Source organism: Manis javanica, chromosome 2 (genome assembly GCF_040802235.1).
Source record: "Manis javanica isolate MJ-LG chromosome 2, MJ_LKY, whole genome shotgun sequence".
Classification (NCBI taxonomy): Eukaryota; Metazoa; Chordata; class Mammalia; order Pholidota; family Manidae; genus Manis; species Manis javanica.
Genome location: NC_133157.1, coordinates 82,373,981 through 82,394,082, shown reverse-complemented (window position 1 = coordinate 82,394,082; position 20,102 = coordinate 82,373,981). Strand labels below are relative to the sequence as shown.

General features: G+C 42.8%; 1 protein-coding gene across 15 annotated transcripts in view; it reads left to right on the top strand.

Moving 5' to 3' along the window:
- The first annotated feature begins 10,066 nt into the window (after positions 1-10,066).
- The window catches only part of TUT7 (terminal uridylyl transferase 7), a 73,028-nt gene continuing 62,992 nt past the window's right edge, over positions 10,067-20,102 (top strand). For 9 of the 15 annotated variants that reach the window (XR_012127778.1, XR_012127777.1, XM_073228740.1 and 6 more), the window contains exons 1-5: positions 10,257-10,891; positions 11,348-11,891; positions 17,425-17,603; positions 17,897-18,013; positions 18,503-18,680. Coding sequence is in view for 13 of the 15 variants with exons in the window: in XM_073228740.1 (XP_073084841.1) it covers positions 11,378-11,891; positions 17,425-17,603; positions 17,897-18,013; positions 18,503-18,680 (988 nt within the window). In the remaining 2 variants the exon portion in view is untranslated. The other 6 variants (XM_017643778.3, XM_017643777.3, XM_017643780.3 and 3 more) reach the window with 6 other exon arrangements.

The following is a 20,102-nucleotide window of genomic DNA, read 5'->3' as shown; positions in this document are numbered from 1 at the left end:
GAGCTTGTTTCAAGTGCGGAAAAGAGGGACATTGGTCAAGGGCGTGCCCCTCCCCCAGATCTCCTACCACCCCATGCCCCAGATGCCACAAAAAGGGCCACTGGGGGTCTGATTGCCCAACCACCCGAAGGGGAGGCTGGACGAACAACCCCCATCCTAAGCCCACCGTAGTGGGGCTGGCAGAAGAAGATTGACGGGGCCCGGGGGCTTCTCGCCCGACCATTTCCATCACCAAACTGGAGCCCAGGGTTACTTTAACAGTAGACGGTCGCCCCATCTCCTTCCTCCTAGATACAGGAGCCACCTTCTCAGTCTTGCGAGAATACCGGGGCCCTACCACGCCAGCCATTACTCCTATAGTCAGGGTAGAAGGTAAACAGATTTTCCCATTAAAACCCCCCCCCCCTTTTATGCACAATCCTAGACAGTCCCATACCTTTCTCCCACTCCTTCCTAGTTATGCCCCAGTGTCCCATCCCTTTACTAGGACGGGACATCCTTTCCCTCCTCCACGTTTCCATAACTATATCCAATCCCACAGCCCCCAGTACTCCCTTTCTGATGGCCCTCATAGCCGACAACCCCCCTCTACCCAATGAAAGCTCCGGTTCTGCCCTTATACACCCTGTAAATCCCAAAGTTTGGGACATTACAAGCCCCTCCATGGCCCTATGTCCCCCTGCCTCTATCAAATTACGTGACCCCTCTCAGTATATCTGTCAGGCCCAATACCCCCTAACCACTTCAGCCCTCATAGGCCTCCAACCCATCATTCAAGATCTCTTAAACAAAAACTACCTCAGACCCACTCACTCCCCATTTAATACCCCCATATTAGCTGTTAAAAAAAACAACGGATCTTTCCGCCTTGTCCAAGACCTTCGCCTCATCAACATAGCCGTTGTCCCTATCCATCCCTTAGTTCCAAATCCATACACCCTCTTATCGCAGATCCCTGCTTCTGCATCCCACTTCTCAGTCCTAGATCTCAAGGATGCATTTTTTTCTATTCCCCTAGACCCTTCCTCCCAAGATTTTTTTGCCTTCACCTGGACGGACCCATACACCAGACATTCTGTTCAGCTTACTTGGACAGTTTTACCACAAGGCTTCCGAGATAGTCCCCATATTTTTGGACAAGTCCTAGCTCAAGACCTCAAACAGTTTCACCATGATCACCCCGAGTCCACTTTATTACAATATGTAGATGATCTTCTGCTCTGCAGTCCCTCGTGGGAACAGTCTCAACTTGACACTGCGTCTCTACTTAACCTTCTAGCTTCCAGAGGTTACCGAGTATCCCCTGCCAAAGCTCAAATCTCTTCCCCTTCTGTCACTTACCTTGGATTCCTTCTGTCTCAGCAAAGAAAGTCCATTACCTTAGACAGAAAACGACTCCTCTCTGACCTGCCCGTTCCCAAAACCAAGACAGAAATCCTTTCCTTTCTAGGCTTGGCTGGGTATTTTAGAGCGTGGATCCCTAACTTCTCCCTGTTGGCAAGACCCCTATACGACCTCAGCAAGGGCCCCCCTGAAGAACCATTATCATCCTCACCCCGACACTCCTTCATTAAGCTCCGTCAAGCCCTTGTAAAGGCTCCAGCTTTCCATCTCCCTGATTTGTCAAAACCCTTCTCATTATACATTCATGAGAGGTCCAGTCAAGCTCTAGGAGTCCTAGGCCAATATTATGGCCCATCCTTTGCCCCAGTAGCTTATCTCTCCAAGCAATTAGACCCCACAGTTCGGGGATGGGCCCCCTGCCTACGGGCATTAGCCGCTGGACAGCTCTTGCAGAAAGAAGCTCATAAACTAACATTCGGAGCGCCACTTACCATTCTGTCCCCACATCACCTAAAAGATCTCTTAACCTACAAAAGTTTACAGACTCTCCCCCCCTCCAGACTCCTCACCTTACTGTCCTCTTTCCTCCAAAATCCAAACATTTCTTTCCTCCCCTGCCCGCCCCTAAATCCAGCCACTCTTCTTCCTCTGCCCTACTCTCCTCATACTCCCTCGCATGATTGCCTAGAAGCCCTTCACAACTTCCTTCCATGCCACTCCACGATCTCCGAAGGAGCCCTCTCACACTCCGACCTCATCTGGTTTACTGATGGGTCCTCCTTTAAACATGAGGGCATCCACTACTCAGGATATGCAGTAGTCTCCCTCGAAGATGTCATTGAAGCACGAGCCCTACCCCCTGGTACAACCAATCAGCAGGCTGAACTCATTGCAGCCACCAGAGCTTGCACTCTGGCCCGGGACACGTCTCTCACATTGTACACTGACTCCAAGTACGTATTCCACATTCTCTTGTCCCACGCGGCAGTATGGAAAGAACGAGGCCTCCTCACCACAAAAGGGAATTCCATAACTAATTCAGCCTTAATTACTAAACTTTTAGAGGCTTCACAACTCCCACACCGACTAGGCATAGTCCACTGCAAATCACATCAAAAAGATGACTCCCCCATTGCAAGAGGTAACAACAAGGCCGACAGAGTAGCCCGGTCAGTTGCCCTATCAGAAAACGCACCAGGCAACAATCCGTCTGCCCTTGCAGTTTTAGCCTTATCACAAGATGCCCTCTGCTCTCAGGACAAAGAGTCTCTCTTCCGCCTCTTACATGACCTGTTCCACCCCAGACCCCAATCCTTAATCCATTTTTTACAATCTTTTTTTCCTCTCTCTCCTGAAGACAAAACCCTACTTAACCAAATCACCTGCAAGTGCACCATCTGCCAACGCACTAATCCTAATACCCCCCTCAAAGCCCGACCCTTCCCGGCTCATCAAGCAAGGGGTAATGTCCCCGCTGCAGATTGGCAAATAGACTTCACTAACATGCCCCCTGTACGACGTACCAGATACCTACTCGTGCTAGTAGATACATTTTCAGGATGGGTTGAAGCTTTCCCCACCACTAACAAACGAGCATCCGTAGTTGCCTCTATCCTCCTCACCCAGATCTTTCCTAGGTTCGGGATGCCCACTTCCCTCCAATCAGATAACGGCCCTGAGTTCACTGCCCAAATTATCCAGAACCTCTCCAAGTCGCTCTCGCTCCCCTGGCATTTACATTGTCCTTATCGACCACAAGCTTCAGGAAAAGTAGAAAGAGCCAATAGGACTCTAAAAGACATCCTGACCAAACTCTCTAGAACTACACCTTGACTGGGTTCGCTTACTTCCCTTAGCTCTACTCCGCATTCGAGCCCTCCCAAAGAAACCTTCCTTCTTGTCACCCTTTGAGATCATGTACGGCCGCCCGATTCTACCCCCGGGGCTCCCTTCCCACAAAGGACCAATTCCTCCCAATATAGCCCTTCCACTACTCTCTCTCCTCCGCACTGAATTGTGGAAATATCAAGATTGGCTCCTTCCTGATCCATCCGCCTCCCAAAATCCTCCTGTCTTACAGCCCGGCCAACTAGTGTTTTATAAGCCACCAGAGGATCAGCCCTCTCTCACCCCGAAATGGGAAGGTCCACACCCAGTTATTCTCTGCACCCCCTCGGCTGCCAAGCTCTCACTGCCTGATAACTCTGTCACCCCTTGGATTCATATCTCCAGGTTGAAACCAAATACCCAAGACTCACCTTCTCTGGACACCCAAGACCCATCAGTCACAATCCAGAGTCCTTCGGACACAGCCCAAGACGCTGTCTACTCTACCACGCCTCATCCCTCTGATCCCTTGAAGCTCCGCATCTCCCGTGCACCCTCTTTGCCATCCATACCTGAATCATGACTTTTTCCTCCTTTACTGCTCTCTCGCTTTTTTCCCTCATTCCTATTGTCTTCCCTGCCGCCCCATCCTCCTTTGTATGGCGATTCAAAGTCAAGCAGACTTACACACAGCATCAAACAAAAGTTACTGCCCTCATTGCCACATCAGACTGCCCTCTGAAAGGCTGCTCTGAGCCTTTGTACCTCCACTTTCCTCCCTCCACCGAAGTATTCATTTACAGCTACCTTTATTCTCCCTACCTCTGCTTCCTCTATGACCAAAGACAAGCCTATTGCAGGCGATGGCCAGACACCTACGGGGGATGCCCCTACTGGTCTTGCACCATTCACTACATGGGTGACTTCCAGTACCCACAGTATTACTCCTCCAACCGTTTCATGAAATATCCCAACGGCTCATTCTCCTTATCAATCCCAGATCCCTGGGACTCTCGATGGGCTGCTGGAGTAACAGCCTCAGTTTACTACAAGGGGTCCTCGACCCCCCATGGTACCCTTCATATCTCTCGAGAGTATGTTCCCTCTCGCTCCCAGATCTCTCAAGTTGCATCAGATATCAGACATTCCGAAAAAGTCATTATCCAAACTCTTGACGGCGCCTCTTCATCTTCTTATTCCTCCTACTCTTGGTTACAGCTCATTCAAGACACCACCATCTTTCTCAACCACACCCTCAACACCGCCAATTGTTTCTTGTGCGCATCACTACAGCGCCCACTGCTGGCCGCCGTGCCCCTTAATATTTCCAACTACTCCTTCCATGCAGAAGGACAACCCCTCCGTCCCCTGGCAGACATACCCCTATGGGAGCCAGAATACCCAGATAATCTCACCATCCACCACTGTGTAGGCCCAACTCCACCCCCCTCCAGTGCACTTCACTGCCTCTCTATCTACACCCCTACCTCCGGCTCTAAGACTTTTACACAACCGGGACACTTCTTTTGGTGTAATGGCAGCCTTTCCAACTCACTGCCTCTCAACTCCGATACACCCTGCATTCTCGTCACCCTAATCCCACAGCTTACACTTTACAGCATGGCAGAATTCCTTGAGCTCCAACCTCCCTTGCACTCGCGCACAAAAAGGGCTGCTTTCCTTCCCATCATGGTCGGTATCTCTTTAATCACCTCAGCCATTGGGGTGGGGTTTTCAGGAGGAGCCTTGGGTCACTCTCTATGGGCAGTTAGAGATCTCGACGCCAAACTTGAGGGAGCCCTGGCATCCACTGCCGAATCCCTAGCCTCTCTCCAAAGACAAGTCACTTCGCTAGCTAAAGTCACCCTTCAAAACCGGCGGGCCCTAGATCTGCTTACAGCCGAGAAGGGCGGCACCTGCGTCTTCCTCCAGGAAGAGTGCTGCTATTACATCAACGAATCCGGCATTGTAGAAACTGACATCACCAAACTCACTGACCTTGCCTCCAGCCTCCACTCTGCTTTCAATTCCAACCCATTCTCGTCAATACTAACAAACCCCCTCCTCACCTGGCTCTGGCCCATTGCAGGCCCCATAATAGTCATTCTTCTTGTCTGTCTCTTCTTACCCTGTATAATAAAGTTCATCAAATCCCAAGTCAGGAAAATCTCTAATCAAGCTTTCAACCAGCTTTTACTCAGGAACTACCAGCTTCTGGCCACGGAAGACCCCTCACCCTCACGTGACCTCCTCACCACATGCTGAGATGGACCCCTCTCTCCGCTGGAAACTGTTCCTGGAAACAATAGCCGCAGACGCCTGGCTCCTGACACCCATATCCTCTTGGCACCATTAGAATCAACAGGTCCTCAACCTATGGTTACAGGGAACCTTCATTGATTTCCAACCTGAAGAAGTCCACATCTACTCGTCCTTACTGTGGGGAGTCCTATCAACCCTTTCCTCCCAGTCCTCAAACCCTCAGTCCCTTCTCCGCCCCTGTTCAGCAGGAAGCAGTCAGAGAGAAAGCAACGTCCACAAACCCATAGAAGAGAAAGGGGGGAATGAAGGGTCCCCACCAGTAAGATGGCGAACTTCCGGCTTCTTTTCGGGGTCCTCGGTTCCCGCCGGCGCCACCTGAAGCCCAATCACCTCTCGCCCCCCTCCCAATCCCAGCACCTAGCCAACAGCCACCAGCCCCGTAGAAGTAACACCACAATCACCCTATGCCCCATCCTATATAACCCAGCACCTTTCCCTAATAAAGCGGAACTCTCCGGTAAATTGCTGTTGTGTGTCGCTCCTTTCCTTTCAGATATGTCCATGCAAAGATTTCCTTTTTAATGTTCTCAAATTTCTCCTACTCATTGCATTTCTTTTCTTCCCTTCCTCTACGCTTTTTGTACTATCTGCTGGTTGGCTAATGGGGTGACCCCCACCCCCAGCAGAGACCCTCATTTTATGATCCTCTTGGTTGTAAGAAGTCCACCAGATGCGGGCGGAGGCAGTACTGCTTGTGCTGGCCTTGCAGGGAACCCCTCCCTAGGAGGTGGGTCATGATTAGGTCCTCAAGAATATCACCCAGAGTGGTAGTCAAAAGATTTCTCCCTTTAGTGTCTTTTTCACCAATGGCTCCCTGCAGGAGCTAAGAGCCTTCTCATTTGCCTTGATAGTATGACCCTTTGTCGAGTTCTTTCTAGTATCTCATCAGCTCTATTTGTTCTATTTTCCATTAGAGGGAAACAGACAGACACTTTTACTCTGATGAGATCTGCAAGTCGACTTAACTTTGACCTCCCACTGAGAACCCACCTCTCCTAACAGGCAACCGGCAGGAGCAACATGGCCTAAGGCAAAAACCTCTACCTCAGCCCAGCAGTTTTTTTTCTCTCACAGCTGCCTGCCTCTCAGCCCAGGCAACCAGAGACAATCTTTCCTAACTAGCTTGGTAGCTTCTTTGGGTCCAAACCTTGACTTCCTATTGCCCTCTGACAAGGCTTTATTGGATCTCCAGGACACTTGCCTAGACAGAACCCTCTCTCTATGCCTTTTGCTGACTCGGGGCTCAGTTGAAAGCCACCTCCCATCCCTTCTTCCACCTTTACGCTGGCACCTGTAGTTACTGCCAAAACCTTGACCAATTGAGACCAAGCAAGTATACAGACCAGAGTTTCCTTGAAGATCACTCTCCTAGAATCCTATTCTCCCATTTCCTCTGAATGTGTGCCTCCTTCTCTCTCAGGTTGCCCACACTCCCCTTTCTTGGAGTATTTTCAAAAGACTTTTTAATGCTCAACTTACTACACTTTCTCTCTGCACTCTTCCAGTGGTGTCTGTCACTTTGCTACTCCATTACATTTTCCAGACTTTAAGCACAAGACTTCACTCTCTCTGTCCTACTCCAGATAAGCCAGTAAACCTGCCGTTATCTTCCATGACTCTAGCCCATTCCCCCCTTAGAATGTATTCAAATAAAACTTTCATTCCGCTTCACTACTGTATCTCCGCCCTTCAGTTCTTTGTTGAGGCAGGGACAAGAACTGAGAACAAACTCCTATCACCCCAACACATCCTAAACAACTCAAGAAGTACTCTAAATTATCTGACAAATTTGAAAAAAAAAAGAAGATAAAAAGAAAATCTTTGTAGGAATGTTGAAAACTCGGCAGACAGTGTAGGAGGAATGAGGGAGGGGCAAAATATTTTACAGTTTCTGAGTTCATTTTTAATCTTGTCATAGTATTAGACCTTTGTAAGAGTACTAATACACCTTAATGAGAAGGGAATCATGTTCACGTGGTCTCTACCTGTTCACATACAAAGAACCACTGCTGCAGAGCCTAGCATGTCCTGTATCTTTCATTCATTCCACAAATATTTGTAAAGAGTCTGACATGAGTCAGGAAATGTTCTAGGTCCTAGAGGACATACTGGCAAACAAAACAGGCAAATCTCTGCCCTTGCTGAACTTGCATTCTAGCGAAGGGAGACAGAAAAGAAACAAATATCCATAATAAAAAGTCAAATATCCATAATAAAAGTCACGGCAGGTGGCAAGGTACACTTAGTGCTACAAGGAAAGAAAAGAGTAGGTGAGGGGGATTAGGAAGGCAGAGGAGAAGGTGGTGATAGCAATTTAAATGGGTGGTCAAAGTAGGCCTCATTGAGAATGTGACTGAGTAAAAATATGAAGATGAAGATATGAACAATACAGACACCCAAGGGAGGGAAAGCATTCTAGACAGAAGAAACAGCCAGTGCAAAGCCCTCAGGCAAGAGCTTTCCTGGTGTGTGAAGGAACTGCAAGAAGGCAAGTGTAGCTAGGGTGGAGTAAGGGAGTTAGAGAAATAAGGGATGGGATCAAAAGTAAGAGAGGGGCTTTGAGCCATTGTAAGGCCTTTGGCTTTTACTCTCAGAGAAATGGCAGGGGGGCTACTGAGGGGTTTTGAGGGGAAATGGCAATGTGGCTCAGATTTTAACATGAGTTTTCCATCTATAATGTTGAGAACAAAAGAGGAAAGGTATTAGTTGATGATTGCAGCAATACAGCAAAGCAAAGGTGATGACTAAACGTCAGGTGGGAAGCAGCGAAGGTGGTGAGAAGTCACCTGAAGGAGTCAACATTAATTCACTAACAAAGTGGATAAAAAACACCAGGGTGAAAACTGGCTGACAAAGCTATGAATCAAACTGCATTTCTGACTTCATGGCCCTACAAGAAAAAAAGCACTGACACTGTTAAAGGTTGGCTTGTCAAGATGTTAAGCTTCTGGGTCAAGACAGAAGACACACAGTAATATATGGGCCAGTGTTAATGACCTCTGAACCAGACAGCCTCCAAATTTCTGCTTCATGTTGTTGGAAGTAAGTCTAGGCCATGAAGCAATACCCACAAAGACTCTGAGAAACTCAGTATTCTCCAGTGACATCCAAAGAAAAAGCAGGCTAAACTTTTCAACTGGTTTTTAAGGATCCCCATGACAAATATAAATTCTCATTGCAGTATAACATGAACAAAAAGAGATATGTTACCTGTCAGTATCTTTTGATTAGTATCGCATCTGGTTTCAGGGAGTCCCATTTATCCTCAAGATGACTCTTAAAAACAAATTTAGAATAGAAATTAGGCTTTCGGAAACACATTGCAAATACAAAATATTGTAAACTCTTAAAAAAAGATGTATCCTCAACTGCTCTTCTAGAACTGTAGACAATCAAGGCAGACTTCCTAAACCAGTTCTTTTGTACAGGAATTACTTGACTGGGCGTGGTGATGCTGTTGTCCCATAATAAAGGTAATCATGTATCATCACTCCTTTTGAACTTTATTAAGTCATTATCTGCCTGTCGAACCAATTATTGGCTTAATTCTCAGGTACTTTCAGAACGAAAGCATCTAGATAAGGCATTATACAAAATCTGTACCAACAGGTTTTAAATCACTTTTAGTACAGATACTGGTTATGGATAGCCTCTGCTCGTTAGGGTTTGGATTCCAGCAGTGCCATTTACTTCACCATAAACGCTATTTCTCTTCCTTAAAATGGGTATAGTGGCATTTTCCTCGCAGGTGTGAGGATTATGAGTTAATATTTGTAAAGGCCTCAGAACAGTGCCTAGCGATAGCCAGTAACATTTCATTATTAAGACCATTGCCTCACAGAATCTCATGGATTTAAGTTTAAATGCTCTTTAAAAGCAGAGAAATCAAAACTGTCACATTGTCTCAACAATCCCTCATTTTTAGTTCCTCGAGGCGTTCAAACACTGCAGACAGCAAGAAAGGGAACTGTCAAAAGAAAGAAACCCCGGGTTGTTTGCTGGCTCCAGGTGTTCATTCTTCGTTCAAAAATTCCAGTGTGCTCCTGCCCGATCACACACTCTTCTAATCACGGTTTTGTTTTTAGTAAAACTAGTCCGTACACAGTCTAAGGGGTAAAAAGCAGAGCACTGCCCTCGACCATACTGAGACCTGGGTAAGCAGCAGTTGCTTAAACGCTGGCATTTCTAGACCTCCTTGAGGCGATAAAACACTCGGAATTATCAGAAACACAGCAAGAGCGCCACGAGGCCTTAGAACGGGCTGAACTTGGCCCTGGAGCCAACCAGGTGTGTCCGGGGCAAAGCCCAGCCTCCGCGCCGACTGCGGGCTCCACGTCTCTCAGCGAGAACCAGCGGTTTCCTCCCCGCGTCTTTTTCCCAGCGCTTCTAAGGCCTAGGAAAGAGAGGCGCCTCTAGCTGGGCGAGACCTGACCGAGGCAAACGCGGCAAGGAGGACCACGGCCTGGAGAGACTCCTATCGCGCACGGAGCTCACCCACCGGCGGAAGCGGGAGGGGCGGGGCGGAAGCTGGAAGGGAGGGGCGGGGAGGCGGGCAGCCCTCCGAGAGCGGCGCGCGTTTCCGGCGTGAACGGCTGAGCGCTCGGGCGGGGGCACCACCGACCGCTAAACGCGCACAATGAGACAGCGCTGAGCGCCGGAAGTGGGGCCGAAGGAAAACACGGAGAGGGAGCCCAGCCGGGACAGGAAGAGGCGGGGGACCGCGGCGGAGGCGGTGAGTGCTCCCGGATCCTTCTCCCCAGGTCCCTCCAAGACTCGCCTCTGGGGTGGATCTCCGGTGGGGTCTCCGGCCTCCAGAATAGAGGGCGGGTCCGGCCCGGGAGATTCATTGACTCCATCCACCCCCGGCCTCTTCACCCCGGTTGTGAGGACCGGGGAACCCCCAGGCCGGCGGGGACTGAGCTCTTTGGTTCGAGTCCGCATCTTCACTTTGTGTCAAACCTTGCGGGGGCCGGAAAAGAAGGGATTCGGGTGGAGACACTCGGCCCCGGCCCCTTGACCGGCTGGGGGGACCCCGGAACCCCATCGAGGAGGCAGGTCACTTCCTGCTTCCTGGTCCCCGCGGTGTCTTCGTGGCCAGGAGTTGCAGGGACACCTCCTCTTTCACCTTTTCCCGAAGGGTGGAAACTGAGGCATCAGATGGGGATGGAAGAGGGAGGATTGCTGTTCGTGATAAAACCCAACTCGTTTGGGTTTGGAGAAAGAGGACTGGGGAGGTTAGCTGGAGTTGTCCCCTGGTTGGCAACCCAGCCCATCTGACTAAAGCCGAACCTTGGTGGGGAGCCCTGCCCCTCCGTAACCCGAGAGATCTTAGGCTGTGGTTCCGAATAGTCGTGGTGAAGGGAGCTGAGACCCCGGGACGGAGAAGTGGAGTTGAGATGTACGGTACTCACATAAAGTTTCGTTTACTTTGTATAACACTTAAAAGTAATTGCCAAACTTTTTTTTTTTTAAGATTGTTTCAGAAGTTTTCTAACTGTATATTCTTGGGATGAGGTGTTCGCCTATTTTGAAGAGAAGCGCTTTGTTATATAGGTAAAAGCCAACCAATTTTTTTTGTATAAACATTTTTATACTACATTTCTTGAAACTGTTAAGAAGCTTCCCTTATTTACAGATGTAATCTTCATGTTGAATAGTAAGTACTGTTTTCAAGAAGAATATTATAGGACTGATTAAGCCTCCTCACTTCTCTTGTAATACATTGATTACTGGAATTTAGGAAGGAAAGTCTTACAGGCTTTTGAGCATCTGTACAATAATTGTGTGGCATTTTATATACTTGGTATGATATCTTGTTATAATTTGATTGTTCCCCGAAAATGCCTTCCTTCAGGTGCAAGGAAGAAAACTGAAGTCAAGAACCATGGGAGATGCAGCAAAACCTTATTTTGTGAAGCGTAAAGACCGAGGGACTGTTGATGATGAGGATTTCAGAAGAGGTCACCCCCAACAAGATTATCTAATAATGGATGATTGTGCTAAAGGCTATGGCAATAAAATGGAAAAAGGCCTTCCAAAAAAAAAAATACCAGGGAACTATGGGAATACCCCCAGGAAAGGACCATATGCTGTTTCCAACAATCCATATGCATTTAAAAACCCAATTTACAGTCAACCCGTTTGGATAAATGACAGCCACAAAGATCAGAATAAGAGATGGCTATCTGATGAACTTGCTGGTAATTCAGACAGTTGGAGAGAATTCAAACCTGGACCTAGATTTCCTGTTACAAACCGACCAAGAAAAGACTCCTTTCAAGACAGTGAAGATGGATATAGGTGGCAAGATGGTCGAGGCTGCAGAACTGTAAGAAGACTGTTCAATAAAGACCTGACAAGCCTAGAAACCACATCAGAGATGGAAGCAGGAAGCCCTGGTAATGTGTTCCAACTTGTCAAGTTAGAACTCAAAGTCAGCTATGTCTTTTCTTTTTCATGCAAATGAGTTTTATTATTTTCACCAATACAATTCCATTTTTTCACAGTTTCTTTTTATTTAATGTGATTATTTTGATGATTGTAATCATATTTGAGCAATTTCAACATATTGCATGTTTTGGTCCCTTTAAAAGTTTACCATGAGGCTCATTTTACTTGAGTAAATATATTTCCCATTGGTCCTCTCTACAGAAAAGGGTGTTCAGTCCCCCCGGGGGCTGTATCGTAATTTCTGAGTGGCATGTATGTATTCTCTAAATTTTGTATTTGAATAATAAATGTGTCTACAATATAAATGACAGAATATAAAGCTAAAAAAAACTTTATTTGATATAAAAACATAGACTGCATATATCTCCTGTCACAGAGGGATAAATGTCTTTTGGGTGGAGCATCAGTCTCCAGAGGAAGAAAGTCCAAGATTGTTTTTTCTCAAAAGCAAGTATGGCAAACAGGTTGAGAAGCATTAAGTTTTGAAAGTCAGAAATACAGATAAAACGTTGCCTTTTAGTTAGAGTAAAACCAAAATTCATTTCTAAGTGCCCTGTGTGCTTGATAACAACTGCCACAAAATAATTGCTTAAACGTTTTCTAAAAGGCAAATAATAGATTTTGTCTGTGTAGCAGTAATTTATGTAAACAAAATTATTTTTATGTAGTGTGCAATAATTACTGAAGTGAAATAAAGTCATAAATTTCAAGGCAAAAATAATGTTTAATCTGAAAATACAAATTATACTTGGAAAAACGGGCTTTGAAGTTTATTAGCTATAAGCCTTTTTTTTAGTGACCATATAGAATGTGTTGAAAACTAGCCAGCACTTTTTAAATGTTTTGAGTTTAAATGCATTTGGGCAATATTGATGCCAGAAGCCCCTTTCCTTCGTGTTACTTTACAGTGGTCAGTTTAAATATATGTTTGTTACCTGTAACCTGGACATTTAGAATACTTAACAGGGAAAAGGCTGCTTTTTATTTTTAGAGTGTCTTATGATAGTATTAAGTGGGAGAAAAGGTGCTGTTTTTCATTTTCTAAAATAGGAAAAGCAAGAGAAAATGCCTTATATCAAACAGGAGAAACAGAATGGGGTATTATAGAGAAATCAAACAGTAGGCAGAGATGAAACCCTAGCCTCATAAATACTTAGAGGAGAAAGAACTTGAAGGAATTGTCTAATGCAGTGCTCTGTTGTGATTTATCAAAGGTAGAATCAAAATTTTACAAAGCAGGCAGGCAGCTGAGGCTAGGAGGAGGTTAAGTTTATCCAGACTTGTTCACACAGAGTGCTAGAAGAGGAAGTGAAACTGAAATTTGTCCTGTGTTGCTCTGGCCATTAGCTCAGCCTCTCTGAACCTAGAATCCTTTTGCTTTGTGTATTTTAAAATTCGGTGTATATTTCAGTATTTCCATATTACTGTGCCCAGATGGGACATGGATATTTTAATTTAGTTACCTTAGTTGGTATTTTAGAAAAGAAAAGGCTGATCTTGAGCAGCATTATAAGAAGTTTTATAGATGAAGTTTGCAACCAGACAGGTATTAAAAGGGACTGTTTACAGACCAAAAACCTCATAAGGCACATATTCTTGTTTAGTCTTAAAAGCAACTAAAGAAGTTGCTTTTAAATGGTTTTGAATAGGACATAGATACATTTTCATTATCTTTTTTTATTGAGGGCAATCCTAAAGCCCCCATGTTCTCTATGAAATACAGGTGTGTGCCTTCACAATTGCTACATCAAGAACTGGTCAGCTTCTATCCCTTCAGAATCTTCATAAAGGAAATATTAAGCCTTCATATAATGTTGCTTACTGTAGAGAGAAATTCAGTTTTAAAGTATAAACTTTGCACTGCACCCAATATCCTAAAGGATGTCACTAAAGGGAATGAAATTTTCCTTAAACCAAATGATGTCTTACTAAGGAACAGTCTTGTTAAATCATGGAAGAAGATGTAATGAAAATTATCTTAGATTTGCTTTGTTTTTTAATACTTCCTAGTTTTCAGTTCTACATTAACTGCCCCTATTTCATCCTTCAGATATCTTAGATTGCCAGTATAATGTATTTGGGACAGTGCCATTAATGATCATAGCTGGAGAATATCCACTCAAATACACGTCCTTTGTGAGTGGAATAATGGGCCATATGCAAATAAAATATGGGAAACTTGGAATACTGTATATAGAGAATTCATATGGCAAAAAACCTGAGATGAGTCAAGTAGACTTCCCCTAAGTAATTATAGGAACTTTTTAGCAACACCCAGCTTTGCCTCCCAAGATTCTCTCCAATGAGATTTTACTGGACCGTTTTTTACAATGTAGGCCTTGTCAGTTCTGTGCTAGTCTAGATATGAATGCATATGCTGCCAGAAGAGATTTTTTACTGAGTTCTTTCAGTTATTGTATTGTTAAGACAGAAGGCTGAATTTCAAAATTCCATCTGTTGCCAGGCAGCTGCGTTTGGGAGGGTCTCTCCCTGCGCACTAGGTGAAACGGCAGCTCGGACAGGGGAGGATTCTTGACTCTGAGAAAGAATTCTTGACCAGGTTGGACAAATGCTGGTAAGGAAGCAATTCATTAAAATGAGAGTAGCAATGAATGGCAGAAGCTGTGCAGGCAGCAGAGAGCAAGAAAGAGCAGAGAATGGAAAGGGAAACTCATGAAACTCCTGCTTGGCATAAGGCAAATCCCTTGCCAACTCCTGAAGCCCGGGTCACCTTGTATCCAGTGTCCATTTGAATCTGCACAGCATGGAAACTGAGCCCCTACCACCCCAGGATCTGGAGAAGCTGCAGAGCACTGGATGGAATGAGTCTATGTTCTGAGAACTTCAGCTTCCCTACTTGTCTGAAACAAAATGGGAGAGAGAAAAGGATTGTGTTAAGACTAGAAAGCTGAATGAAATAGCAAAATGACAATGACGTTTACCACCAGAGTTGGAGGCCAACATGTTCTTGTCTTTATCGTGGAAAAGAGTTAAGAGACAAGTTCAGTCAGCTTATGCAACAAGAAAACTTATATGATATAAGACAGTACACACTCAGGAGTGTGGGCAATCTGAGAGAGGAAGAGCACTTAAGGGTGTAGGGTTTGGGGTTTTATAGGACCTTTAGGTAGGGGTCGACGTAAGGTATGATGTATATAGGTGATTCATAATTCCTTTGAAGTTTTGTTTTAAGAATAGGATTATTTAGGTCACTGTGTTGGTCCAGATCTTTAGCATTCTTTATCCACATACCTTCGTTTACACTTTGGAGGTCTATCTCCTGTCCTGGTTACAAAGTTACTTAACTGGAAGAAGAGGAAGAACAGCATATAGATTAAGTTAAAGAATAAACTGGGCCTTTTTCGGAGGCTAAGTAGATTTTGCAATGACATGACCCTTGTGGCATTTCCCTGCCCTAACTCACATCCATGCTTTAATCTCCATTTCAAATCCCTTTGCTTTGACTTAATCATGTAACCCTAGACAAGTTACTTATTTTCCTGGGCCAGCATTTTCCCCATCTGTAAAATGGGGATAATATTGTGACAGGGTCACTATCGGAATTAAATAAGGCAATGCACATAAAGTGTATGCATTGCATCTCTGGCATAATAAAAGACCCAATAATGTAGCTGCCATTATCATCAGACAATTTCTGCAGCTGTCCACTTCTCAATAAAAACAATAAGGAGTTAATTGTATTCTTTGGAGGAAAACAAGTCACTTTTTTAGAAAATGGCACCAAATATAGTTATACTGAGAAGACTTTGTGATAAAGAGAAGGATTAAAAAAGGATTTAGGTTCCATATCAGTTGCTATTTTGTGAACTATTAGGAACTTTTCTAACGGGATTGCACATAATAGTGTAAATCTTTAATGAGTGCCTAAGAAACTTATGTTGTGAACATGCACATCAGAAGCAGTTATTTAGAGCTTGTAATGAGAAGCAAATTAAATGATAGGGACACCTCTAAACTAAAAAGTGCTTATCTCATATATGCAGACCAAGAGCCCTGTCCTTAAAAGATTGTGGTAATTTAAATGGGAGTAGGGGACATGTTAAAAAACAAATATCAAGTTGGACTGATCTCTTCAAATGACTATTTACCTTTTAGTATTCTAGTTGTTTGGTCCATTTTAATTGCTTTTTGAAAAAACAAAACAAAACTGCATTTGTCCTAACTTCTTTAATTGTTTTAAATTGCCACTTACTGTATAGAAGCTGTATGTAGATTTTCACTATATGAAAGTTATGGTAATTGGAGCACAATGCTCATTGCTTTTCCTTTAGAGCTGTTATCAATAGCTTTTTTAGAATTAAAGCTCCTGTGTCTCCCTTTTCTGACAGTTTTTTTTTCCAGTCAATTGTTTCATTGTAACTACTGCACAAGTAATGAGTTCTGCTCAAAACTTGACATACCAACTGCCTCTTGCAGGGCATTTCAGTAGCTTTATATTGTCAAAGACTAATTTTTGGTATGCCTTTTAAAAGTGATTGAATCCATTTATCGCAATTTTAATTGGGCAAATGAATTTTATTTTAATCTTACATGTTACTAATAGCTTCATTTTCAGAACTTGAGAGAAGTTAGCTTAAAACAATTTTTTTAGATCAATTCTGCAGTCATCTTCAGTTTCACAGGTTGAAAAGTTGTAAGTTTAAAAAAGGGAACAGACATTAGTTGTAAGGATTGTAAAGCTAACGACAGAGTTTTTTAAAGTCAGTTAGTCTGAAATAAAAGAAAACTTTTATTTCAAATAATTCTTTTTCTCCTTTGAAGTGTGCTTAGCCTGGAGCCCGTTCAAAGAAGCTAAAATGAAAGTAAAGATAAAATGGGAAATAATTGTCCTTAGTAAATAAAATTTTGGCTTGGACTTCTTGATATTAATGTGGGGAAGGGTGCAATTATGTGGAGGCTAACTTTACAAATGAGCAAGGGATTTTTCACTCCAGACAATGTAGTTGATTTCTGAGTCTCTGGAGTTCTGTGACACCTTTGCTCTGTTGAGATTTTTCACTTCCAAAAATAAAAGCAAATGTGGATAGTTTTCATGAGAATAACAGATATACTTACAGGCATACTAGACAAGTACACTGAATTAGATACATGTACGTTAGCTACTGTGATATATTAAGTATATTAGAATTATAGATATTCTTGCCTTTTGAGAATAATTTCTACTATTACTTGAGTGTGCTCAGCAGTATATAACAGGACAAATGACAAAATCAAATTGTATGGTTGAAGTAGAATTCTATTGAAGTTTTCCAAAAAGGTGATTTCTGTGGCTTGATGTATGCAGAGGTGCTTAATGAGCATTCAGGTGTTTTATTCATGGGCGAGCTATATACCTTTCCTTTTGCTCTGTGCTAGATATCATTCAGATATCAAGTGATTTAATTAATATGTAAAAAGACTTGTGCTTTTCACTCAGAGTGCTATTTTTCAACATTGCCAATATTTTTCCCCTAACTTAAGAAAACAAGAAGCAGAGGTCCAGACCTAGGAAGCCACGTAGAATTAGAAATGAAAATGAACAGGACGGAGATTTGGAGGGTCCTGTGATCGATGAATCTGTGCTCTCAACCAAGGAGCTGCTGGGCTTACAGCAGGCCGAGGAGCGATTGAAACGAGACTGCATTGACAGGCTAAAAAGGGTAACATATTTTATGTTAGTTAAAATCCTTGTTTGGTTCAAACTGTGTTAGTAATTGGGAAAATGTGCTTGGATGAATTAGGTATCGTACTTTGGTTATTAGCATTTATATACTACAAGTTCAGAGTGATGCTCAGTTTAATAGAATCACTTAAATACAAATGACTATTAGGATAGTAGTAAGGAATGACAATCATATATTAAAAGTTTTACAAGTGAAGGGAAGATCATCTTTTGGCTAACTTTTGTTTGCCTGGATTTGTGAAGATGTCTATAAATCTCTCCAAATTTTAGCGACCAAGAAATTATCCCACAGCAAAGTACACCTGCAAACTTTGTGATGTTTTAATTGAATCCATTGCATTTGCTCATAAGCATATCAAAGAGAAGAGACACAAAAAAAACATTAAGGTAAGTTCATGTTTACTTGTCAGTTTTTTGTCATCTTTGTCACTTTTCTCATGTTAAGGCTATGATAGTAATAACTTTACTGCTGTATTATTGAGTTTAGCCAAAATACTTTATACTGTTCAGATACGTTTTGCCAGGCAGTCTTGTGAATTTCCTTAAGGACAGTATCAGGATAAATGAAGTCATTGACAGGACCTGGGTACATATCCTTAGGCCAGTAAATCCTTAGGAATAGTAAAGCAAATAATTTATCATTGCTGTTTTTAGTGTTCTTCCCTTGAGCTTTTTCCCTACTCCTGCCTTCCCTGTATTATCACTTTATGTGCATAAAGAAGTGTGTGTGTTGGATAAGGTAAAGACTAATACAGCTAAGGTGAGAGGGAGAACTAAGAAAAATATTCTGGCATATTCTAAAGGGTATTGTCTCAGTGAATGGTAGAAGGTAAAAACTGTGTGAGTCATTTTTAATCTCAACATTGATCTTAAAAGGAGAAGCAGGAGGAAGAATTGCTTACTACGTTACCCCCGCCTACACCCTCCCAGATATATGCAATTGGTATTGCCATTGACAGAGTGGTACAGGAGTTTGGCTTACTCAATGAGGACTTGGAACAGAGACTAGAAATTAAACAGATCATGGAAAATGTGTTCCAACACAAGTTACCAGGTATTTTCAAGTTTGTTTTTCTGTTCAGCTGTCTAAAAGCACCTCATTCATTTTTCCTACCAGAATAATTTTCATGTAATAGAAATTGATTTTCCATGTCCATAAGCTCTTAATTTTTTGTATATTTTTGTTTTTCACTGGCTTCCCCCAAGGTAACAAAAACTTTGACATGCATAGTCATTAAACCTGTCTTCATTATGAATTTCACTGTGTGCATGTAATTTAAGTGTCCCATATTATTGGGGCACAGATACTATTTGAGATTCGTGTGTATAAATTACCTTTCTACCTATTTAAATTGACACAATATTTTGTGTTAAAGAGAAGTATCCTGGAGTCATTTCTGGTTCTCTGTGATCCAAAAAAAAGTTCTATTTAACCCATTTAAAAGAGCTGCAACATCCAAAATGAGCTTTGAAAACTAATTGTAGTAGATTTGGTATAAATGTTTAATTAAATTTCCAAGTTATGTCTGTGGGGCCATGGAAAACTATTTCTTAGAAAGCCCCACAAGGGATTCTGAAACACAGGTGGAATCACTATTTAAATTTATCACCGTATCATCCACAGAACTATTTATTCTATTGAAAGATCATTCATAAATTATATCATCCCTATTCATATATACTTTCATAAGAATAAAGGGCAAGAATCTACCATTTCATTGTATAGGTATTAATTCCATCCTTTATATTGTTGACAAGTTCCCAAAAAGTCATTGTAATTTTGGTAACTTTTGCCACAGATTTCCATTGTAAAATTGAATATACTTTGTCATGGAAAACTTAAGACCCAGAGGAGTCATTTAACTTAAAACCACAAAGTCTCCTGACAAAAAGGGATAATTTTTGGCACAGTGGGGGAAACACATAAGTAAACACAGGTAGTACACATGCACACACGTCTTCCTCTGAAGAGTGAATCACCTGCTGCCTAGCATTTTAAATTATGTCAGTAATATTATAATTATTTTCCAAAGATTTTCCTCAAGGGATTATTTATGTTAAGCAATTTTTGTACATAATGTAGTGAGTAGTCAAAAGTGAGTATTGAAAAGTGACTTTATGATTATTTTTTTACATTTACAGTAACACCTATGTGTGCTTTCTAAGAGGTGAAATGTTTGCATTCACTCTTTATTAATATACTATCAGGTTTAAAAATGTAAAACAAAGTTAGGCATCCCTTTCAACTTTCATGTTTTAAGAATTATTTCAAATAATCTTTCCTACACAAAATGTGAAATCACAATGTAAGAATTTTTTTAATGTGTTTTACAACTGACATGAAGAGTGATTGTTAAGCAAAACCACAGTCAATGAAGCCTTCCTTGAAGGCAAGAGCAAAGAGCCACACATTGCTATCCTTTGCTATACCAGACCTAAATACTGTTTTGCTTTTGTGTGTATTTTAATTGATGGT